Source organism: Vidua macroura, chromosome 21 (assembly GCF_024509145.1).
Source record: "Vidua macroura isolate BioBank_ID:100142 chromosome 21, ASM2450914v1, whole genome shotgun sequence".
Lineage (NCBI taxonomy): Eukaryota > Metazoa > Chordata > Aves > Passeriformes > Viduidae > Vidua > Vidua macroura.
This window is the reverse complement of record NC_071591.1, coordinates 8,080,458-8,105,507: the sequence shown is the minus strand read 5'-3', so window position 1 is coordinate 8,105,507 and position 25,050 is coordinate 8,080,458. Positions and strand designations below refer to the sequence as shown.

Sequence of the window (25,050 nt, the reverse complement as noted above, 5' to 3'; positions counted from 1 at the left end):
CTTGTGTTTTGAGCTGATAGTGCCTGTTTTCTGGTACACACGTTAGCAGATCCATATGTGAGGAAATCCAAACGTCCTTCCATCCAGCTCCTGACCTGGGCACTGGCTCAGGCTGCTGCCCACTGCTGATCTTCTGCTGGCTACTTCCTCCAGTTCAGGAACTGTCCACTCTGGGAAGCACAAATGCACACCAGGGATCTGTGCAGGAGCTGTGGGTCCTGCACAGGTTTAAAAAACACAAATTCTGAAAGTTCTTGAGTGTTTGGAAAAGGCTCATTTATGTCTTTCCTCCTGCGTCTTGTCTCAGGCTCAGCAGAGAGAAATGAGGGGCAGGAATTCAATGTCAAGGAGTTCATTATGTTTGTGGTGTCTGTTACAGACGCTGTTGGCATGTTTTGCTTCCCAGCAGTCTCCTTGACAAAGGTATGATCTACTACATCTCTCTCCTGCTCTTTTATTCATTTCTTTCTGTTTTCCTAGAGAGCAAGAGTAGAAATTGAAAAAAAAAAAAATAGTTGGCTTTAGGAAATACACTGTCTGCAATATTTTCTTTTTGCAACTCTGAACTATTTTCACTGCAGGTGTGTTGTTGTTTCTGCCAGATCACCTGGCAATTGACTGTGGATTCTGGGAACTTCAAAGCTAAATGTTCTCATGTAAAATTTCAGTTTCAGCGACTGACATTTTCTATTTCCTTGTAATCTCGTCATGGCTGGAAAAGAACAAGAGTAACCAGCTTTTGCAAATCTCATAATATTTAGTAGTCCTTTGCATCTGACTATTCAATTTTTTCTTTTCCTTAAAATGTGTTCAAGGCTTTGCAGCTGAAGATAAAGATTTATCGTTATGATCCATCAATATCCCATGAAAAAAACTCCCTAGAAACCAAAAAGAGAGAAATATAATTCCTTTGTTGTGACAGAGATAAAACCAGCTCCTGAACCTTGAAAATGTGAGGCTTCTCTTGCAAGACACTTGGTTTCCTTGAATTGAGGTTTCCATCACCAGACCATGTTCTTTGTAATCTCACTTGGATGTCTCCTACACTTTTCTGCATAAGATGAAATAAGAGGGAATTTCAGCCAGTCTCATTTGAATCAGATTTTCATTTTGTTCTCACAAAAGAGGAAGATTGGGATTACCCTAACCATTGATGATCTTCCCACTGCAGCAGGACCCGCTTCATGCACAATCCTGACAGGAGATTAAGAAAGGAGATTTGGAAGTCCATGAGTTGAAAAACAAAAACAGAAAAGAAGCAGCATCTCCAAAGCAAAAGGGATGTTTTGCAAGCTGCATATTTGGAGTGGTTATTTTGGCCCATCAACTCCAGAAGGATCTGCAATAAACATGCTAGGTCCTTTGTGATTTTATGTGATTTTATTTTATTTTTTATGTTGATGTCGGCCTGATTCCAAGTCGCTCTTCATTGCAATCTCAATGTATATCTCCCTTTGTGGCACGGGGTTTATGTGCAGGGAGGATTAGTGTCAAAAAGTACGATGAAAGGAGCAAAGAATTTGATCTTGATCTTTTTTCACCCTGCATTTTTTGCTGTGTGGTAATTAGGGAAGATGCTGAAGGAGCAGCCCCTTAAAGTGCCAGCAGCACTGGCAGGGACAGTGCCACGTGTCCCCTCCTGCAGGAGCAGCAATTGCACTGCGAGCACCCCATGGCCACAGTGCTCCCAACCCAGACCTGTCTGCTGCTCCCTAAAATTCCCAAGTATTCCCACATATGTGACCCACGGAGCCTACCCAGGATCCTGACCCATCCCACCCACAAAAGGCTGCTACTCCAAGGGCAGAGGGCACAGGGAGCAGGAGCCCAGGACAGGGCTGTGCACATGGGTTAATTCAATGCTTTTCTGGACTCTACAGAGGGGGCACAAAGAATTTCCCAGTGTTCCAGAAGTGCCAAACCAAAGTGACTCCAACTGTGGCTCCACAGGTCCCACCAGCAAGGCAGATGTCTGAACAGGCTGCAAATGTGATCACAAGCCTGATCCAGGATGGAGATGAGGAAGACAGGCTGGAGTTCAGCTTTAGTATTAGGAATTTTTAAACATTTTAATATAGAAATTGCTCTGAGTTAGTCTCATAGTTAAAGAAAATTCTGTCTTAAAGTCACAAGTTTCCTCTAGATCTCTATATTACAGAGGCTCTACCTAACTCTCATCCTTGTTCAAGGGAGTTATGACAGGCTGCATTCCTGATCTCTGGTGTTTTCATTAAAAAATCAAGTTAATTGAAACTAAAAGGTCCCTTACTTGAGCTGTTTTGCAATGTTTGCCCATATCTTGGTTGGTTGTTCTTGAAAGCTTTGGGTTGAGAGGTGGTAAATGCCAAATATTACAACAGTGGCTGCTTCCTCATTGAAAGCAGAGCCTGGTTCCACAAGAATCTGTTTATGAAGTTAATGTGCTGCTTTGTCTTCAGGAATGGTGAAATTGGGAGATTTGGGAAGGACCAGCTCATTGTAGGGAGCGCTGATGTTCCATCAGTGGAGCACCAGACCTTCAGGACTTTTTTTGAGATATTAAAATACAAGCCAAAAATTGTAAAATATGAGTGAAGGCTCATAAAATATGATTAGTGGCCACCAGCAGAAAACTTCAAGTATCTGCAACACAGGACACCATTTATTTAAAAGAAAGATGATCCATATTATCAGAGAATGCAGGCTCAAGGGATAGAGGAGCTAATCCTTGCTGTCAGATTTCCCGTTCAGAAGACAAGGAAAAATATTCTGTTTGCCTATTTTATGACTTCTTCACTCATGGTAAAATTTCTTGAGGGGAGGCCCAGCACAAGGGGTTTTGTCTTGCTTCAGCATCACTTCAGCGGGTGGATGGGGCTTGGAGCAGTGCAGGGCTGGTGTCAGGGCTTTGACCAGAATGGAATTTCTCTCATCTTCAGTTTAGGAAGATTTCTGAGGCCCAGAGGGGAAGCAGTGTACAAGTGCCAAGCAGCACAACTGAGAGTTAAACTAGTCTGAAATTTATACACCTTCCTCTATGGGTTTAAATTCTCCCGTGTACGTGAATGAGGTTGGCTGCAGCCAAAAGAGGTTTTCATGAAGTGGCAAAGGAAATCTGTTTTAACAGAACAGGTTCCTGAAAATATCCTTACGCTACTTCTCTCTTTATGGTTTGACTTTTCTCCTTGTTACAATGGTTCAGGCTGGAGAGTCTGGAAAAACATCAGGGTAACCAGGGCAGAGGGAATATCAGATGGAGATGAGGGGTAGATAAGAGGCAAATTACAGTACATTTCTCATGGGTCATTTAGCTCTAGTCTTGAAAAGAAGAGAAAAAAAAAAAAATCCCAAAGTTGTAAAAGAAAGAAAAAGAGACAATCAAAACAAATAAACCTGCCAGTGTTGCTGATTTCAAAGGCATGTGAAATGTGCATATATGCTTCATAATGCTTTGCTGTTTTAAATGAAATGTTCCATCCTTTAATCCTACTCACTGTCTCAGAAGTTAATTGTACAGTAAGATCACAATTCTCTCTGCCAAGGCTTTCCCTTTGTTTTCTATTTTTTTTTTTTTTCTCCCTGCAAGTTGGCCAGCCAGAGTATCTTTTCCTAGTTCTGTGCAGTTGGTTATTTTCTGTAGTATATTACGGAGCTCTGTGTAGCTTAATAATTTGTTATGGTCATGCAAGGAAATGGGGGTTCTCAGTTCTTGCTGCTTGAGGGAACTCAAAAGTTGCTCCACTCTTGGACATAGATCCTGCAAAAGCAGAAGGCTCAATAATCAGGTATTTATGCTCTGCAGCACTGCAACTCTTCCTAAACCTACGTAAAGGTTATCTAAAGGTGGGGTGTAAGAACTGGGTAGTAAAGCCTGGAAAGATAAAGAGAGGAAAGGAACATATAATGTTGTATACACAAACAGCCATCCCAAGTTTTTGCCCAGAGCTCAGACAGAACATGTTAGACATTTGAAAATTTTTGCATCATCTTTTTCCCTTAGCCTCTGCTCTTTCTTATCCTGGCCAGAACCAGCAGCAGAAGTGCCGAGGGGGAAAAAAAGAGAGAAAAAAAAAATCTGTTTTCACTGTATTTCTGAATCTGAGCCCAGGTTTGTGAAGGATTTGGCAAGGATTTACAAACCTTTGAGAGAATCCGTGTGGAGATCTAAGGAAACCCGCCTCCCTCCCTTAAAAAGCAAGTTGCCTTGGCCAAAAATTGGGCAAAAATTGGTCGTTTCAACTGATGTTTCCTTTGAGATTTTGGATTTGAACCTTAAACTGCACTTTGAGAATCAAATTTTGCTCTAACTGTAAATTTACACTGGAGTAAATACATCACAATCAATGCTGATATTTGTGTGCAGCCCAGTGAGAGCGGAGGCTGGCTCAGAGTACAGGCTCACATGAACAAACCAAGAGAGGACCCAGCACAAGGTCTGGAGTAGTCCAGGCACCAAATTTATTCCAGCCTGTTGCTGTGGTTCAGCCTGTTAAGTAGATCGTGCATTAACAACCTCCAGGAGTTAAGTGATTGCATGAAATAAAGCTGTACCATTTATTGAAAGTCTTTTCTGAGGTCAGAGAGCGCTGGGCAGGGACGCACCCTTAGTGTTCTAAGATGATAATACTGATTTTAAAACTTAACAGAAAATACTTTCCTTTATGTATCAGGTGTTTTTTTTTTTTTCCTCTCAGTCCTATAGATTTATTGTTACAGTAGAAATTTGTGTATTTCTAGGACTGTCCTGCTGGAAAGCCTGGGTTTCAAAGCAAATGGAATGAAACTGATAACCTGACAGTTGTAAAAATTCTCTACTTTCAAGCAAGGAGATGCTCTCAGACTCCCATATTTTGTACAGTAAAATTCTTATTTTCCTTCTATATTTTTTTTTACGTATTTGTTTAATTGGGTGAGTAAAGCCTGAGTTACTATCCTAGTGGTAAAATTAATTCAGTTTGGAAGAGGGAAACCTGGGATCAATGAACACCCAGAGTTTTATAGCCACATTGGCTTTTATTTTGCATTATTTTTTGCTTAGGGATCAGTCTTAACTGTAAAACCTGTCGGTGATGTAAAACCCCATGTCCAGGCTTAGCAGGCTCACCTGAATGTATTAACAGTGTCACAGAGTGACACAGAGTTCAGCAGGGGCTACCAACCTACCCAAGGAGCTGGATTTACATTTGAACAATTATCCTAAGTGGCTTTTCTTGGATCCTTATCGTTATTATATTTTTTTTGCCAAAACATTTCTCCTCTGTCATAACGGAAGATCAGATTTTGGGGCCTGTAGAGGACATTTTGCTACAGCAGATAAACCAAAATTCTTTCAGAGCTGCCAAGCCTGCATGTGCTGACAGTGCTTTGCAATTTATGCTTGTGGACATGACCTAGCGACTGCCTGGGTTGGATGTGGCTGGAATTACAGAACACACTTGGATTTCAGTGTGCACACAGGCAGTGATCTGGATCTAAACTGGGACCTGAAGCCTCTCACTTGTAGTATTCTGGTTCTGCTCTGTTTCAGGCTCTGTCCCAATCACTGAAAGATTTATACCTTTATCAATAAATTATCATGATTTTTACTACACTTACACCAGTGTCTTAAATTAGCACTAAACTCAGTGTAGATGAGGCACGCTTCCTGCTGCACATGATTTATGGCAATCCGTTTGAAATGAGGAGCAAAATTGAATTTGCCAGCAAAAGCAAATCTTTAACATCAGGTCAGACACAAATTTTATTGCACATCCACTGCTAAAGAGAGTTTGTAGATTGTCTTTTTTTATACAGGTTTTTTATAGACCCGTAACACTTCAGGTTTAAAAAAAAAATAATAAAAAGAAATTAGAAATATTCGGAGGTCTGAAATCTCTCCTGTGTCTTTGTGTCAGGTTGGAGGTGACAGACAGGACAAACGTAGCAGTTACATGGCACTGATAAACTCTCAGCTTGAGGGCTGTGTCCCCTTTTGATGACCTGCCTTTGGGAGAGATGTGGAGAGTGCAGATAAGAGCATCAGAAACAAGCAGAGGTCTTAAAAGCAGTGAGAAAGGCTGAGGAAATAAGATGGTTTTAACCTAAAAATTAAATGATGTACAGGAGATATAGTAGGCTTTCAAATAAGTAATAGGTTTGGTAAAGCTGAAGGGAATCCAATCTCCCTGTCAGTGGTTGAATGGCACAAATACTCCTCTAATAGAGCAAAAAATATTTAAGCTGACCTTTAGAGAAAAAAAGAAAAACCTTTCTGACCATAAAGGACTTGAAACAAGAGCTGCAGGTTACTGGGACAGTGACATAGTCCCTGTCATGTGTGGTTTTAAGTGAGCTAAATAAAAATTTGCTTGGTGACACAGGAAGATGCCTTAGCTTAGGGGTGAAGGGCTGGCAGCTGTGGTCTCTGGACATCCTTTCCAGACTCGCTTTTCTGTGACTCTAAGACAGAGGGCAAAAGGCAGCTCTCACACTGGCATCAACACTGCCTCTTCAAAAGGACAGTTAGCTGTCTAACCACCCAGGACTGAGAAATCACAAGAGGAAAAGATAAATTACAGCTGTGCACATCTGCCAAATGGCCCCATTTCAAGGTCAGCTTTCAGTGCTGTTGCAGTCATGGCTCTTGCCACTATCTTCAGGAAGAATATCCTTTATCTCAAAAGTGTTCTGGCTCTTCACTGCAGATACTGAGAATCTCTAGGTGTGCAGTGCACCCTGAAACCTTGGGCACTCTGTGTGAGTTGGACAGCCAGGACAGACACGTGCTGGGTGCCTGTGCACACACCGACTGCTGTGGTCACTGCTGCTTCCCTGAATCTCGGGGCCAGGATGAGACCCAGAGGGACACAGGGAACACCACCAAGACCTGTCAGCCACACCATGTGGGGAATCACACCAGGATCTGTCACAGGCTGGTGGAGAGTGTTCCAGGGCTGTCCAAAGAAAAGCTTTCTCTTTGTCTAAACCACACACTGTGGTTTAGGCTGGGCTGACACTTCTGGGGAGTCTTGGGAAGAAGAGTGATTCACTGGGGCCCTGTGATTCCAGCAGATTTACCCTGTCCTGCTGTGTGCTGAACGCAGTAGGTAAAGGATAGGACTGTATGTCAGTGTTGAAATCTGAGATATTTTGAGGCTGACTTCCCAATTCAGGGAGTGCTGTTGTTTTTTAGCTGTTGTTGGTTGGGGTTTTTTTAAGGATGAAATGTAGTGCCTTCTGTTCATAACAAACTCACCAGGCAGTTGCAGACCATACTCCATAGTAAGCAGATAGCAAAGTTCTTACTCTGTGTTTGGATCGGATCTTACAAATAATCTCTTAAGTACCCTGTTTGTTTTCTAGCTGTAAAGTGACACTTGTCTTTGAAGGAAAAAAACAAACCAAAACAAAACAAAGGCAAATAGAGAATAACTGGGAGCAAACAGTAGGAAATTTCCTAACAATAAGGCTTCTAAGGCTCTGTGTTCCTTGCAAAAACAACCAGGAGTGCAAGAAGCTGCAGCCCAGCCACATCAGGGAAACTTGGGGAAACCACTCTCTGACTTAGAAGAAAAGGAGGAAATGTTGCCAACCCCCAACAAAACTGCTCAATTCTAGTCACCAAAACCAGATTTAATATGATTAAACCTGTTATCAGCTGAGTTTAAGAGCCATTGCCAAATGTGTGGCTCAGCACAGGGGTTTGTGGCTGGGTTTGGATGTGGAGGGAAGGTCCAGCAAAGGGAGCTCCTCACAGTGGCTCCCACAGGCAGGTGGGGCTGGTGGCCAAGGGCTTCACCTCAGTGCCTGGGGACGAGTCACAGCCCAAATGGACAGGAAATGGGTTTGACAGATGAGACAGTCATGGGGATAATGGCTGGGTGACTGATGGGGTGGGCTGTGTGATGGGTAGGGCTGCCGAGAGACACTGCTGGGTGAGCTAAGAACTCCATTAGACTGAAACTGGAGCACTGCATGGGATCCATATCCCTGACTGAGGGCTGGGGCTCACTGGATAATGGGGAGCTGCTGCACAGAACAGTTTCAGACGGCTCTTTGCACTGCAGCAGAGGGAAGAAGAAAACAAAAACCGTGCATTGAACAAATAAGTCGATGAAAAGATCTGGGTGGGAATGTGAGCATTGCCTGATATGATTTGATGTCCCAAATGGCCTTAAACAGCCCATAGAATTTCTATGTCTAAAACAGATTCCAGCAAAGGAGACCTTTTATGATGCACTAATAGGCTCATTAGGCTTTCTCCAGCAAGGCATGCTCACAGCATCGTATGTTTTTTCCATTACAGGAATTACACGTGTTTTGTTGTGCTTTGGGTTTTGTTTTGTTTTCCACATAGACTTGCCCTGACAGTTCCCCCATTCAGGTTTATATTGGAGGTACCATCTCGAGCCAATGAATTTTATAAAATATGTTGCTGGCACTCACAGAGAGATGCATAAAGGAAATATTCTAATGACAGTTGGAAAGGCTTTGATCCCTTTCCAAGACTGCACTCATGTCTTTGAAATGCGAGTTTGGCAGTGCTGGAAAGGCTGGGCTCTTTGGCTCTCTCTGGCACGAGCCCATGTGACAGACATAATGTCCTCTGTCAGGGGACCCACATAACCTTGAGAAGTGTAAGCAGCGCTCGCAGATTGCGCTGGGTCAGATAGTCTGGGCTGATAAGGAAGCAGGGGGGAGTCAGCCTAGTCCAAAGCAATAACTGAAAGCTGTTTTGACCTGGTAACTGCTGGGTCTGCTGCCTGCGGCTACGGAGTTGGACATGAACTGCAAAAGTAGTTAATTTATGCCTCCTTGAGTGTAGGAATGTGGCGATGATGGATAGGGATGGGAGGTTATTAGAAACATGGGGAGGAAGGAGAGGAAGGAATTCCAGCTCGTGTTTTTATCTCTTACACACGCACACACTGGTTCCTCACATTCTCTTGTCTGCCTCACGTGTGTGCAGTGTCCAAGCCCTCACTGCCACACTCACATCCCTGCTGCTGCACGCTCACACAGGCACACACTCACAACTTCCCAGGGCTCTGCCTGAGCTCAGGGCTCGGGCACGTTTACATGCTGGGGGTTGCTGGCTGCTTCCATGAAGAAGTTTGCATTTATTGCCTTCCAAGCATGATCTACTTACACCTACACCTGGGCAGATCTTTTGCTTAAAACCCTCTTGGCATTCTGTTCTTCCACCACTGAATACATTCTGCTCACTCACAGCCTTCCCCTGGCTAGCAGAGAAAAGTGGTCAGAGAAATATCAGAAAACCAAGTCCAAAAGACTTAGTAGGATGGATTTACATGAGGCATGAGTCCAGTCTTAGTGAAACATTGCCATCACTGGCCAATTAGTTAAATGCTGTCTGCTTTGGATGTTTTTTTGCAGTAATAATCCATGTAGCCCTGGATGTTGGAGCACATGGGCTGTATGGAAGAGAAAGAGCAACTGTGGCCGTGCACTGAGAGATAAATGGGGATTGGATTGTGTAAACGATAAGCAAAGAGACAGCTGAGAATAAAGAAATATTAGTTTAGATTATTTGAAACCATGAGGGAAGAGGAAGGATAAAAATGGTAATCTCAGGAGGAGAGTTGGATTATGGTTACTCCTACAGGGATTTGCATGTGCATAAAGCATCTGCATCCAGAGCCAACAGTGCCGTCAGTCCAGGCAGCAGGACCTTCCTTCCCACTGTGATACAAGCACATAAACATTGTTCTAATCACACTAGGTGCTTCTGTTTCTGCCCCTCTCTCTTGCACGAAGCACCACATCACTCCCACACTCTCTCTTACACTTTTGCTCACTATCAGTGATGCTGCCATAGGTGCAGGCACACACTGTCCCCTCCCTGTGGTCACACCCCTGTCACACATTCCCTCAATGCTCTCACACTGAGAACATTTGGAAGTGCACATCAGTTCTCACATGTAATTTCAAGCTATTGCTCATGGATGTGTCTAAGTAGGAGCCCATGCTTGGAAAAGATGTTTTCTAAGGCACAGAAAAGATCCTGGGAGTAGATGGAGCAGAGCCTCAGAGCATCGTGCCGATCCAGGCAGGACGAGCTCGAGGAGCTAAGGGGAAGGTCTGTGTATTTTCCATGGATGTGTTGAGAACACTGGAGAGATGAGAAATGTGTAAAGGGTCACAGAGCTGACCTGTCCTTCAGGATGTCATCCCCATTTGATTGGAAGATAAACACTCTGTGGAACGGAAACATCCCCTTCCACTGGTGTCCCCAAAGAGCACATCTTCCTCCATGAGTCAGCCAGGGCCTGGGGACACCCAGCCATGATCTATTTTGGAGGCAATGACTTCAGCAAGTGGCAGGGGAAGCTATTGTGGAAATATGAATGTGTTTTCCATTTGGGAGTCCTCCAGGGAAGGACAAGAAGATCTTGGTGCTGAGCCAGCTCCCCCATTTTTTCTTTACCCTTCTGGGAGCAAAAGCCTTGCAAAGTATGCAGGGAACCCTTCTCAGAGCTCGTGGGGGTGTGTGGCTTGGGAGAGCTATGTGAGCCTTACACATCCATGCACACTCACAAAGGGGGACTCCAGGAGGCAGGAATCAGCCTGCTCAAGACCGTGGTGGTGTCTGTTCCTTACAGCCTTTGAACCATGCTTGGCTCAGTGTGATCCCTCGCTCTAGGGTCTCCACCTGTCAAGTGGACATACTACAACATATCCCCCTTCTAGCTTTTCTCTTATCACAACACTTCATATCAAAAGCCAGTGTGAGCTGGAAACAGAGAACCAGTGGGTTTAATATTACATTTTGTTTTCTCCAGCTGTACTGTGAGTTGGAGCAGTGCAAGCAGTGTGGCACCATGGTATGTGCTCCTATATTCCAGTATTAGAAAATTTATTCCTTTAAAGGAGCAAAGGTACCTCCAACAGCCATCAAGCTTAAGGGATTGGCTTAGCTTGCCTGCAAACAGATTGCTCTGTGATTTCCAGGCATGCCAAAAGCTAAGAGAAATGCTGCTCACCCTGGGAGGACCTGAGGAGCCTTAGGAATTTATATCATGGTATGGTACTACTCCTGGGGAGAACTTGTGCAAGGAAACCTCTTGGCACAACTTTGCCTTTTGGGAACAGCAGTTCCCAACCAGCTATGGGATGTCAGGGTTAGGCCATGTGGGTTTCAGCTCCAGTGACTGCCACTGGTGCTAAGGAGTGGCTCTGTGAGCTGGTGTTAGTTGTGGTGCCAGTCTGAGGATGTGAAACTTGTTATTGTGAAGGAAAATTAGAGGTAACAACAACAAACAGCTTAGAGGAAATGTGCAAGCTAACTGCTGGTGTAAAAAGATTTACTGACCATAATACTTGGTTAATTACATTCATAATAAATGGATTCCTATACTTATCTTGAGAATGTGGACAGCTTTATGTATTTACCTTGGATTTTGTGGCCTTAGTTAATCAATGGTCTGAAGTTTTAGATGAGATTCACTACATGGATGCAAAGTAATCAATGTTTGGGAGTGGGTTATTAAAACATTTCAGGTGATTGATATGCAGGGTATTATAAGACCTTTGCCTGGATTGCAGCACTTCTTCAGTGTTCTGTTGCTTTTGTGTCACCTTTAGGGAAAAAAATGCTTTTCTTTTTCTACAGGGCATACTTGGATGTCAATGAACTTAAGAACATACTGAAACTGGATGGATCCACACACCTCAACATCTTTTTTGCCAATTCCTCTGAGGAAGAGCTGGCTGGAGTGGCAACTTGGCCCTGGGACAAAGAAGCCTTGATGCATCTAGGTGAGTGATAAAGATGTTTCTTCTTTGCAAAGCATTCTTTTGAGGCACTAAGAAAGAAAGACAAATATGCGTTAAGCTCTGTTCTGATTTCTTATCATTCCTCTAATATATAGTCAGGGGAAAAAAAGTATTTCACGATTCCCAGATACTGGCTCACAACCAGGAAAATATTAGGTTATAAACCCAAAGCATATTATGGTATTTGTAGATGATGTCAAGCTGAAAGTATTTCACCTTTTCAGTGAAGCTACTTTGCAGGGCATTCACTCCATGGGAGCAGTTTGCAGAAGATTGGAGGATAGGTGAGGGGATGAGACAGAGGTGAATCTTTAACCTTAGCCTGTTACATTCTGATCCTTAGTTCATTAGCAAGTATTCAATTAGCTGACAGACTGTAGCTAAAATCTGCTATTTTCTCTACCAATATGCAAAAAAGCAAACAGCTGAGGGATTGTATTTCTAATGTTCACTTGAGTGGAACTGGAAGGAGTTCACTACCCTGCAGATTGCCCGGTGTGTTTCATAACCAGGTTGTTGCTGGAACCTGGGGATCCAGACAAAGCTCTGCAGCCTCCCAAATGACTCACTGCCACCTGCAGTGCCACTGGACCTGTGCTCCCTGCAGAATGTCAGAGGAGCCTCGAAAGGTTCAGAAGGCACTGACTGAATCAGTATGAGCTTCTCCTAACTTCACAAACCTCCCTTGAGCTGCAAACCTGGTCTGGTCATCTCCGAGCAGGAGTTCACATAGGTTTTCCAGATATTTCACCAGCTCATCCAGACCTTCCTAGGCTGGAAGTGAAGTCCAATTTCAGCCAAGTTAAATCTTTGTGATAGACTGTTTCAGCCAGTTTTTATATTACACAACCCCATGTTGAGCTAAATAAAAAAGATATGGTGACTATAAACCTACATGAGGGGAACAAGCAGAGTTTATTATCCTAAAACATACAATGGAAGTTGAGCTGTATGGAATAGCCATCAATCAGGGAGGCTTTTCCAAGGTCAAAAATACCCCAAAGATGAGATGTTACCATGTCTTCATGGTCACCTGCCTCCTCAGCAGAGAGAGGCTCCGTGGTCAGACCAAGCAGTTGGCACTGGCTGCCCTCCTTCAGTTTATTAAATATTTTATTACAACATCCAGCTCTGCAGCTGCTCTGGAAGAAGTGTGAGCAAACTTCCCTTCCCAAGGAGCAGCACTTACACATTGACACTCCTGCTGAGCTCAGCTGGAACTGAAACCACTTCCACTCTGGCTTGCCTGCAGCCTCATCTCTGCAGGCTCCTATTGGGAGCGCCCAAACCAGAAGGTTCTGTAAATGCCAACCAGTGGCCATTTCCCAAGACAGCATCTGGCAAAAACAAAGATAGATCTTAACCCCAGCCTTGACCAGCACCCACAGTGATGGGATTTCTATCACTTTGGGATGACACCCAGCGTGGATTGCTGGTTGTGGGTTTGATCCCTGTGTGGGCCATTTGCTGAAGCGCTGGACTTGATGATTCTTGTGTGTCCCTTCCCAACCCAGAAGGTTCAGTGATTCTGTGAAACATTAGCCCCAGTCACTGTACAAGTGGGATATGGCTGTAATAGAGCTGCTCCTTCCCTAAATGAGGATTTTCACAGCTTCCCTTGGTGTTGCCATGGGAGGGAGCAGAGAACAAGGGGAGAGTGCCAAGAAGAACCTTCTGCAAGAGGGCTGGGGCTTGCCCAAAGCCCTGATGAGTTCTTCTGTCACTTCGTTAAGCTAATTATCAGCATCATGCCCGAGCAAAACAATTTAAATTCAGCTCCTACAGAGCATTGACAGAGTTCATTGACCAAAAAAAAGATCTCACAAGAAAAAAAATAGACATTGGACAACAGATTAAATTTGACTTGCTAGGGGGGAAAAAAAAAGTAAAAAATAAATAAATAATGCTCATAATTTCCTGTCATAACAGCCCTCCCAGACCTGTGCTTGGTTTGTAAGAATTCATCTTTAATCTTTTTTACTCTCTTCTATAAATCCAATATGTACTTAATAAAAAATATGAAATATGTCCTGTGGTGCAGATCTAAAGGCTGGGATAGAGATTGTCTGGGTGAGGGAGTTTATCTTTTCTGTAAAACTGCAATTGATTTAGATTCTTGACAGCTATAAAAAATATAAATTTTCAACAAAGGCAAAAATAAAATCTCCCTCTCCAGCTGTCTCAGGGTTCTCCAATGCCAGAACAATTTAACCAGCCTTTACTGAAGGCACATCCTGCTGAGGAATTTCACCAATATTCCTGCCACTGGGAAAAAAAAAAGCCTCTGGAATTCTTTTTGGATAGAGAACCCCAAAAAATATGTCAGGGTACTCTCTGTGTATAAATGGCTCCACCTTGGTAGAGACCAAGCACCAGAGGAATCAGAGCTTTTATTTTATAGAGGGGGAGAGAGAGGAATCGTGGGTTTATTGTTGAGCTGCATGCTGGTAGGTCTGTATATAATTATTTGGGAATGTGGAGAACTGGTGTGAGGAACAGTTCAGTGCTGTGAAAAGGAGGTGCAGATGCTATGTGTGGCATAGGAGACAAGATGCTGCAGCATGGCAGATTTCATTTACTCTTTCGTGTACGTATCCAAATTTTCTGTTCTCTTTTTTTTAAAACGATTTTTATGTATTTGTATATGCCCATGGGATTCCTCTCCGCCCTGTGCACATTTTCACACGTGTCCCTGCTCAGAGGGAAGATCTTTTTTCTCCTAATATTTTATGCATGTGTCCCTTCAGGACATCCAAAGTGCTCCTTCAGCACTGACACAGCTTCAACTGAAGTGCTGCATGTTGTGTTTTGGACGTTGTTCTTAAAGGAAAACCTGAGGTAATGGGGAAAATCAAAGCAGAACCACAGTCAGGGAGGTCTAGGAAAAGGGTTGAGCTCCAAGAAAACACTGAAGGGATTACAGTGATTCAGAGTGAAGGGGAAGAGCCTGAAGTGGGGATGATGACAATCTCATAAAAGCTGATGAAAGGGGAGGAGAATCTTCTGTTCTTCATATCCGTGCGAGGAAGGACTTGAAGTCATGAACTTAAATTGCCAAAAAATCAATTCAGATTAGATGTGAGTTAAATCCTTGCAGCTGTAGGGATGCTGAGTGCTGACATTGATTGCTGGGGCAGTCATGTCATCAGGGGTTGTGAAGAGGCAACAGGCCAGAGTGTGTGAGGGGTGGTATAGACCTAATTGGTTTGAGAGTGGAATTTAGAGGACTTCTTAAGAATGTCATGGTCTCATTTTCCTGTAATTTCATGGTTTTTACAACCGAGTCTCCAGGCAGATGAGGATGAAGGTCTATGGTGCATCAGAACCTGGCGACCTCATCTTCCCTATGCTACAGCCACTGATAAAGTTCCTGCTGCCAAAACCTTTTCTCTCCTCATTGTCAATAAGTTATTAGAGTACCATGTCCAAGATTTATATTCCCACTATAACTTTTACAAAGCAGTCTGCTCTTCTCATGATAGGCAGGATGCAAAAAGAGTTTTAAATAAAGGGCTGGAAAAGTTGAGATCAACAAGCTAAATAATGAAAATATCAAGCATATTTTAAATACAAAGGTACATCTAACTGAGCTAAAAATATAGTTCATATTATTAATTCAGTGTACTGCAAATCCTCATTAATTTGCCATTTGCTTATTTGCACATCCCTTAATTCATACAACAGAAAACACCGTTAGTTTTCTTTGCAAGCATTTAATAACCACATAATTCTTTCAGGGTTATCACATTCCAGGATTTCATATTTTTTGACACTTTAGACTTAATGCATATTCATTAGTGGACTGTGCAGTTCAGATGAAGCCAGGCTTCTCTGAGTACATGAACAGTGTGTTTCTGACAGTTACTTCAAAGCTGCCTCCACGACACCCTGAAAAAAACTGCTCCAGTCCTGGATGTGCACTCTTTGCTTTGCCCAGCTCTTAATTTGCAAGTATTGGTGGAGTCTTCTGCAATTCTCAGGGTGTTTCAGAAGTTAATAAGCTTTTCTCACATCTTTACCCTGGGGAATATTATACACAGGTGTGTTTTGTTTGACTATTGGTGTCAAATATGTTGCTTACACCTTTCTGGGCAGAGTCACACTCTTTAAGCACATGAAATTATCTAAAATAGCACAGTAGGAAGTAATTTCATGCAGGATTTTCCTATAAGTTAACAAAAAAACTAAATTGAGTTTATTCAGTTGAAAGACTGATTGTTGCAGTGTTTTTGGTTTGGGATGTTGAGCTTTGTCCCACAGTTCTCCTCCTTAGAGCCCCAGATTAAGGGTGAGATGAAACTTCGCTGGGCAGGAAATGTGTCTGGTTCTGCAAAAAACTGTCTGTGCTACAGAGGCTCCAACCAGCTGCCAGAGGACCTACCCTTAGGAAGGTGTTTCCCCTTTCTCCTGCTGTCCTGAGGAACACAAGGCCAACCTAGAAGCCATTCTCTTTCCCCTTGCAGGTGGCATCGTGCTGAATCCCTCCTTCTACGGAATCCCTGGTCACACGCACACCATGATCCACGAAATTGGGCACAGCCTGGGGCTCTACCACGTCTTCAGGGGCATCTCTGAGATCCTGTCCTGCAGTGACCCGTGCATGGAAACGGAGCCCTCCTTCGAGACTGGGGACCTGTGCAGTGACACCAACCCTGCTCCTAAGCACAAGCTGTGTGGGGACCCTGGGCCTGGCAATGACACCTGTGGTTTCCACAGTTTCCTGAACACGCCATTCAGTAACTTCATGAGCTACGCAGGTACTGGCCTTGGCTCGGGTTGCTGGGGGTGGTCTGTGGCTAAGCAGGAACAAAGAATTGAGGTATTACCCCTGATTTCTCAGTCCATTTCTTTATGCTGATAAAGGTCTAGGTCCCAGCTTGATGAGGGATCAGACCTGATAGCCTCAGGAATCCTTTTTAGTTCTCCTTTTATTTTATCCCAGTTTTCCCCAAATTCACAGAGTTTCATGAGAAGACCAGGCAGAAGGTTTGGGGGATGGAAGAAACGAGATAAGCATTAAGAAAACAGCTTCTAAAGGCTCTACAGCAAACCTGACACCCTATTTCTCTGAGATCTGGATGCCTGATCTATGAGGTCTTTGAAAAACTCAAATCCAGAGATTGTTTATACTCTCCCAAGGAGCTATAGAATGTCATATGAATATTGATACCATCAAAGCTGTCGGATAACCCTGTGACAAGTGGACAACTAACGAGGCACTGCCCGTGCCTCCAGGTGTCTGTTGAAATGCCATGTTTGGGTCTGATTTGGAATCACATCCCAGTACCATCTTTAGAATGTGAACAGTGGGATTCTGCCTGGTCAAGGACTACCAGAGTGTTGTGCTGGTTTGTACTGGGAGTGCAACAACAGAGGCTCCATATCAGTGTGGTAAAGCCACCCCTCAAAGCAAAAGCTGACGTGGTTACAACTCTGCAGGCACAGCTCTGCTGCCCAGACGTGCATTCTCCCAGCAGAGCATATCCCAAAGAGGGAATTTGCTCCTGTGACCCTGCCCACTGGATGAGGCTGGAGTGGGGTCCTTGATGCACCTCTGGAAACTCAAGGGGAGCTGAAAGCTCTTCTGTTATTTCTCAGAAGGAACAGGGGATACCTTGACTCATATTTCCCCTTATTTTGGGCCACAGGGTCTTTCTGTGGTGACAATCTCTGACAGTGAGCTGACAGAATCAACAACATTTTAAAGGCAACCAATATACTTACAGACACTGAAGGGCACCTTTATACTCCAGGCAAAAACACAGATTTCCCACTCAAAAGGTCACAGGAGTGCTTATTCTGTAATAAAACTGTAGAGAAGCAAAGTGTTTAATGTCATCTGGGGCATGGATTGAAATGATTTATAACCAAAATGCTTTTATGCCCTTTGTGGCACTAGCTAAAAGCAATGCCAAGTTTTCTCTCTATTTTTCTATTTGTTTAGAGGGTGCTTTCAGGGACAAACACACCAAGTCAGCTCCTCAGTGTGCTCTGTGCTGTGGTGCCTGTGGTCAGGCAGGGAGCCTGAGCACCAGGTCCAGCCTCATGGTAACATCCCTCAGATAAGACAGGGCCACTCCAGATGACAAAATCCCCCCACCAAATCTGCTCGTGTGGATGTGGTGAGAGGTGGAGCGTGCCTGTTTCAAAACTCTGAGCTCTTATCTTCCAAAGAGAACTTGCCTTGCCATCTGACTTGGGAGCTGAGGCAAAGGCAGACCACAGAGATACCCATCTGCTCCTGGGAGCTACATGTGTGCTGGTGTTCTGAGCTGAAACCTCTTCTTTTTCCTTGAAAAATTAAGTGAAGCGACATGATAGATATCTCTAGAGCTCAAGCATGAATCTGTTTGCTTTTCTGTTGTTGCCAGTGGAGTAAAATATATCAGGATATCAAATTGCTGTCAAAATACCTTTGAAACATGTAGGTTGAGGTCATGCAGTTCTAGGAATTGCCTTTCTTTCATTTCTGTTTTGCTGCTCGTGTACAGCTTGATCCTATTGTAGTTGTCTGTCTGTTCCTGTCCCATCCATCTGTCCAGCTTCCCCCAGCCCTGAGCAAAGCACAGACTTTGACTGATAATTTTTATTTTTCCTGGAATAACAAGTTACAATGGCCAAAAGATTAGGTAGTGTGAGAAATAGGACTTGTAAATGTTTTTTACAAGTCCAAATAGCTGTGGTGTTCCCAAATAAAAGATAAGTTAGCCTTTTAGATGACTTTTCATGAAATCATTACGAATTCTTCCTCTGAATTCTGTTGGAGTAATCATCCCAGCAAAGTATAGAATTTCTCTAATTAATGCTTTATCTGAGGATCTTGAACCTTTCTTGATATTGAGTGGAGCACCCTTCTCCCTCACCTCTCCTCCCTTCCCCTCCCCCTGGACACAGTCTGTGCTGATGTTTGAACAGATTGAGAATGCAGGTCATCTTTCTCCTGTGCCATTGTCCCACTGCTTTGTCCGATATATATTTTATTGTTCTTTTATGATGGCTATTAAGGGCCTTTGTCTCCTTCTGTGCTTCCGTGAAGAATATTTATGGCTTTTACAGCGTGCTCAGGGGTAGACCATCGATAATTATTGAGGAAATCCAGAGATGTCACATTAAAGCAGCTTTTTGCATGCCCACAGGGATTTGTAGATATTATCAAGCGGGTGGTGTGTGTCTATCTGCTGTGCATGTTTGATCAGAGGAGTGTCACTGCTCAGTGGAATTGGGAGAGACACAGGAAAACACGTGAGCTGGTGTGTCCCTGCTGTGGCAGGGCTGGAGTCTGAGCAGGATCCCGACCGCAGCTGTCTCCTTTTGCCTGCATCTCTGGGAAGATGTGGCCAGGTTTTAAATTATCCAGCAAATACTCATTTGTCTTTAGAAGAAATTCATATTTTCTTGTTCCTCTGGAGTACCACAGGGCACGGACTTGCAAACATCAGAGCACCTCCTAACGCTGTCACAATATTGTATTTACACACGACTCCCAAGCAGCCTCCGCTGACCTGCATTTCCCAGAGAAGTGCAGCACTTGACCTGTGCAGAACTGTCATTGTTGTTTGGATCCCAGCTGGGACTGAGCTCTGCTGGGCTGGGAACTCTGCAGGCACATGTGAAGAAACACCCTGTGTTTTCAAGAGCTTTTCAACTGATGGGAAGAACACCAGAAAAATGGTTGAAGTGCTTAGCATCGAGTTCCTCAGCATAGCTTTGCTGGGTGACTTTGCACAACATATTTATTCCCTCTGGGATCCGCACAATAGAGAAACAGCAATTTTCTGCTTCTCTGGGGCATTGTAGTTGTGAAGCTGTATGGTGTTCAGAGGGCACTGGATGTGTTCTTGTTGCCAAATCATGTTTGAGGAAAACAAGATGAAATGAGAAATGGGTATTTATGGGAAGTCATCCAGCATAATTATTCCTTCATTTTGAATGAAAAAGAAATATCAAGAAATGTTCAGAAAGGGGTTAGAATCATAGTGGTAGTGGGGGAGATTTTTTATAGGACTGAAGTTATTTTCTGCACCAAAAATTTACATTTTTATCAGTATTTGGAATGATATTTTGAATTGATCTTTCAGAACATTTTTATTTGCTCATTAGAAAATTTAAGAACTTTAAAAGTTATGCATTTTTTAATTCTCTGGTGTTTTAATCTAAGAGATCTGACAGTCTGTTGCTCTTAGTTTGCATGACTACCAGTCAGTATTTTCTCCTTTACCCTTCCATCTTCCTTATCTCTTTCTTAGAGATATTCTTTTAAATGTGAAATTAGTTTAAACCCAGAGCTCCACTGGTGGCCCAAATCCTGAGCAGAAGGTGCTGCACTGAAGCTTTCTGTTTCTTCCCCTCCGTGTCTCTGCCTCGTTTAGGGATGATCTCTGGGTGCTTCAGGTGTATCCCAGGTCAGGGGGAGGGAACGTTTATTGATTTATTTCCTTCCTTTTTAACCATTGTTTCCTTTCACCTGCCTCCACAAGTGATGGCTGCGCTAATTCCTTCACAGACCATTAACTCTGGAGTGCTGTGGGATCCCAGCCCGGCCCTTCCAAGGAGCTGCCATTCACCAGGTCGTAATTCTTCCCCTTGCTCCTACCTCCTCTCCCACGTGGCTGACGTGGCTTCTGTTTGAATTCCAGACGATGACTGCACCGACTCCTTCACGCCCAACCAGGTGGCCAGGATGCACTGCTACCTGGACCTCGTCTACCAGAGCTGGCAGCCCACCAAGAAACCGGCTCCCGTGGCAATTGCCCCCCAGATTGTGGCTCGCACCTCCACCTCTGTCACCCTCGAGTGGTTTCCACCCATCGATGGCCACTTCTTTGAAAGGTGACCATGCTCTGCTCTGTACTTTCATGCTGGAAAAATGGGAAGGGGAGAACTGGAGGCCCCGCTCCAGGAGCGCACCTTGGTCACGTGCTGTGCTCAGCCTGGGTTAAGGCTCTTTCCTAAATTGGTTCATGCTGAGGAGGTTATTGATCTGTTGTCTGCTCTTCCTTTCTCAGCCTGTAGCACTCAGTTGAAGGCCATTGATTTGCCATGTAAAGGGCAAATCTTTCTCCATATGTTATGGGAGGAATTTTCAATCAAAGATTCCAGCCCTGTGATTCCTGCTGCTGTTGCTGCTCACGAATACCTGTGGGCTTTGGCTGTGCCTGCACGTTCCCCCCTCCTCCCCTTCACATTCCCTTTGCAAGGACAAAGTGGATCTTGTTTTTACAACACAGAGCTCATGGGCTGGAGGAGGTGGCTGGACTGGGGACAGGGACAAATGCTGCCTCCTCCTCTGAGCTGTAGATGTGAGATGGGAATTGAGCAAGGCAGAGTCAAAGTCCCAGACCCCTGGATATGATGTGAATGTCGTCCTGTAGGTCAGCGTAGGGGTGTGTATTCCTGTCTGGCAGGCATGCAGCTATGTGATATCAATAATGGAAAATGTAGGACTCTGGGCAGGAGTTGCACCTCATTGCAGCCCACTTTCAGAGCAATTCTGCCCAGTATGACCTGAATAACTGGGTAGTTGATCTAAATGCTCTTGTGCAGCTCTTGGATGAGCTGCAGGAGCTATGGGAGTCCTGGCAGAGAACTTCCCAAATCACTGACCTTCTCGCATTACCATTAACTCACATCCCTGTTTGCACTTCTTCTCCACCTCTTGCTTTGTTGTTTTATAGAGAGCAAACTTGGAGTGTCCTTCAGGACCGCAGCAGTTCAGAGCACAGGAGGCCAAATTTACAAGCGTATTAGCACCCAAAAAGCTGCCTCAGCACTGCTGCTTTGTGCTGGGAGAGCACCTTGAAACCACTGCCTCCATCAGGGATGAAACTCCTTCCAGCACTGCTAGGACACCGTGGACATTTCAGTGGCCAGCTTGCACTTTATCCCACTAGGCAGAGAGCTGTTATTTTCTGCTCAGATGAGATTTTCCACTCTTATTGCAGATTAATATGGGGAGGGAAATCAAATCCTGTTAGGAATTGATAAAGAGAGGTCTTGTGCTCGCTCTGAACAGTGTTTGCTTTAATTATAGTTTTGTAACCAAATCCTTTTATTCCCTACCTGCGAAAAGGACTCATATAGTTCTGAAAATTAATTCAGAATTTTTCAGCCCATAATCATTTTTAGGTAAATTAAGTTTCTCCAATTTAATTTAAATTTCAGAAGATGCTTAATGTGTGTTAAATAAATGCCATCTGCCTCTAAAAAACACATTGATGCAGAGTTAATTGTTATGTAACCAAATATGTCTTTATTACATATTTCTTATAACTCAATCAATATGTTCTTAATAACCTCTAGTTACTTGCTTCTTAAATAACACACAGTGGATAGCCCGTTAAATCTAAAATTTCATAACAGAGTTATCATATGTTAAATAAAGAGTGATTTTCCAGGAAAAAAAAAGTCCTTTGGGTTTTCAAATCTGTGTGCTCAGTATTACTGAAGAGATTTAAAGAGACAGCCTCAAATACTTTGAGTCCAATTCCTTGTTAAAATGAGATTCCCACTGCTAACGGATACAGCAATGTTGCCGTGACCATTTCAAAATGTCACTGAAACATAGAAATGATCCTGTCTAAAACATGCCCAAATTTTTGATCTGCTAATCAAAACAAGGATGATAGTGTTATTCTAGTGAGTAATCCTGGAAAAGCCCACGTGCTGAACTTCCAGAACCGCCGTGTCCAGCTCTGCTTGGTCAGAGACTCATGTCTGTATCAATTTGTGAAATTGGGTCACTGTGCAAGACAAGTAGGAGGTAAAATTGGCCAAGTATAATCTTATCTGTGTGTGGGAATACTGTAAATCTTTGCAGATATTTTTACACAAAGTGCACACCATTGGCCCAAATTTTACTTGCCTCACTTGAATGAATAAACTCATTCACTTCAATGGGACTATTCATGTAAAAAACAGAAGACTGATACTCAGCTGCTGAGTGCCTTGGGCCTGGTTTCTAATGCACAGAGGCCCCTTCCTTGCTGTTTTGACAGTGTAAAAGGGCCTTCAAAGGATGAATGGCTCTGGCTACATTAGCAAGTGTTGTGGCCCAATAGAAGTAGATCTCCAGCGCAAAACAGTTGTTAATGAAGACCTGACGTCAACACTGCAGGGGCTCGGGGGGCTCACACAGGAGCACATCAGGTGTGGTCCTGCAGCACACCTCCACTCTGGTTCCTGGCAAAACTGGGTCCAGCTTCCCTGCTCCAGGACCGTTCCGAGTGCTGGAAGCAGGGAAGAGCAGGAATTTCACTCCCAGAGCTCACTCCTGATCCCAATTACAATGCTGCTGTGGGCGTGCTCGGCGTAACTCAAGTTCCTTTTATGTCTCTTTTATTCTCCAGAGCTGTGCACAGGCAGTGACCTCTGCTTAATGAAAGTCAGGGAGGGAAAATTTAGCCTTCTGTTTAAAAACGTAGCACTGGGCTGGCTGTATCTGTGGGAGGTCCTGACAGGTTGAAGGGAGATGGGGTATGGAAGTAAAGACCGTGTGTCTGTTCCCTGCTTAGATGCAACTCTTTCATAGGTGCATTAGATGTTTTCCTCATAGGGTCTTCAAATTATGTAATTACTTACATGGATTTAGGGGCAGAAAGCAATGTTAACTCCTAGTTCCTGTAAATTTGGGAGTGGCTCTCCTGCGTTCTCACAATTTAGCAAAAGTAGACACAAGAGTTGTGCACAGCAGTAAAATCTTCTTCCTGATGGACCCTCCTGGCCTCTTCAGAGTGTTCAATTGATATTTACTCTCTCACTCTAGAGAGTCACTTACTGGCATGGAAATTTGTCAAGATGCTTTGGCCCTAAGCTCCAGCAGCTAGTTGGGCTCCCAGACATCCCTAATAATCAAATATATCAAGAACCAGCGTTTCTTCTTGTAGGTCCTGTCCACAGGATTGGAATCCTTCCCATTCTCCATCCTCCCTTTCAAAAAAGCATGAAAAAATGCACACACAATGACATGTAATATTAAAATAACAATAAAGCAAATGAAACAAGTGAAAACAAGCAAGAAAAAGAGAAGTCACTTCATTTCCTGACTACATCCATTGGATGTGTTCATCTGCTGTCTCTGAACATCCATTCATGCACCTCCTGTCTGAGATGCGTGGGCAGATGTGAACAGTTATTGTCATGGGGCTCTGCAGCAAATTTGGGCAGAAATCTTTGAATGCATCTTTCTCCAAGTTTTCATTGAGGTGACAGCATTTATTTCCATGAATCTGATTCTATCTCATTCTTAGCAAGCAAATATTTTGGTCAGTGTGGTGTCCCAGAGATGGCTGGGCTTGATAATCACTCTGTTAAACCTTGCTGGAGAGTTTCAGTGCCTTAGAAGGGAGAGGACCAATCCTGAATTTCAAGTACAGCAGCTCAAATTTAGTCTATAAACAGGCACTCTTTACCCAAAGGAATGACAGATTTTTAGTGGTTTTGAGTTGCCTACTGAACTGGTGCTGGCCCTGAAGGAAATGGTCTGTTTTTCACTAGTAATCTTTAGATTTTGAACCCACTTCACTGAAATATCATGCTGTAGGAATGAATTCCTCCTGTGCTCTGAACTTCATAAGCTGGAATTTCCCCAGTATTTGGCTTACCAGAAAACAGAGAAGTCTAGATTTTCCATTAGCCTGCACTTTGGGCAGTCATGTGCCACATGTGCCACATGTATATGGTGGCAGAAATGGCTATCATTCCCAATTAATTGTGGTTTTTGAACCAATTTATGCTCATGGTTTTTTTTTCTTGTTGTCTATGGCTTCATAAGGTATAAGGACCTGGCTTAAGTTTTCATAAGCCTGTAAATGCAATTCCATAATTAGGTTTGACATTCATGGCTCTTTATAGGATTTGTGTGCAAGAATCTGCAGACCAAAAACTTTAACCCAGGAGTCATCCCCTGTGTAAGTCCTTTCAGCCAGTGCAGTTACATCAGGGTTGAGTTTGGCTCCCAAACTGGAAAAGTAAAAAGAGAAAGTTTGCTCATAGCCTTTCCCACATGATGCTCCTTGTGATTTCTCTCTTACCTCCAAGTCCTCACTGGTAAAAGGAAATGTTTGTCCATAAGTCTACAGTTTTTTTCCACCATGGCAGCCTGTGATGAAATTGTATAGCTGCTAATTTGAGTAAAAAGCAGTCCTAATTGTGGAAACTTGGCTTCCAGAGCCCTCTCCTCATCCAGGACCAAGTGCTAATGCAGAGTCTCTTTGTAGAGAAACTGAAAGATTGTTATTGCAGGGACTTCTATCCTGACTGGTCGTGGAGGTGTCTGAAGAACAGCTGCACAACAATAAT

At 43.7% G+C, this 25,050-nt stretch overlaps 1 protein-coding gene across 1 annotated transcript in view; it reads left to right on the top strand.

Moving 5' to 3' along the window:
* Positions 1–25,050, top strand: part of PAPPA (pappalysin 1) — a 173,690-nt gene that overhangs the window by 39,359 nt on the left and 109,281 nt on the right. Inside the window, exons 3-5 of the mRNA XM_053996450.1 lie at positions 11,591–11,736; positions 16,218–16,511; positions 20,391–20,583. Coding sequence (XP_053852425.1) covers positions 11,591–11,736; positions 16,218–16,511; positions 20,391–20,583 — 633 coding nt within the window. The remainder of the gene's footprint in view (positions 1–11,590; positions 11,737–16,217; positions 16,512–20,390; positions 20,584–25,050) is intronic.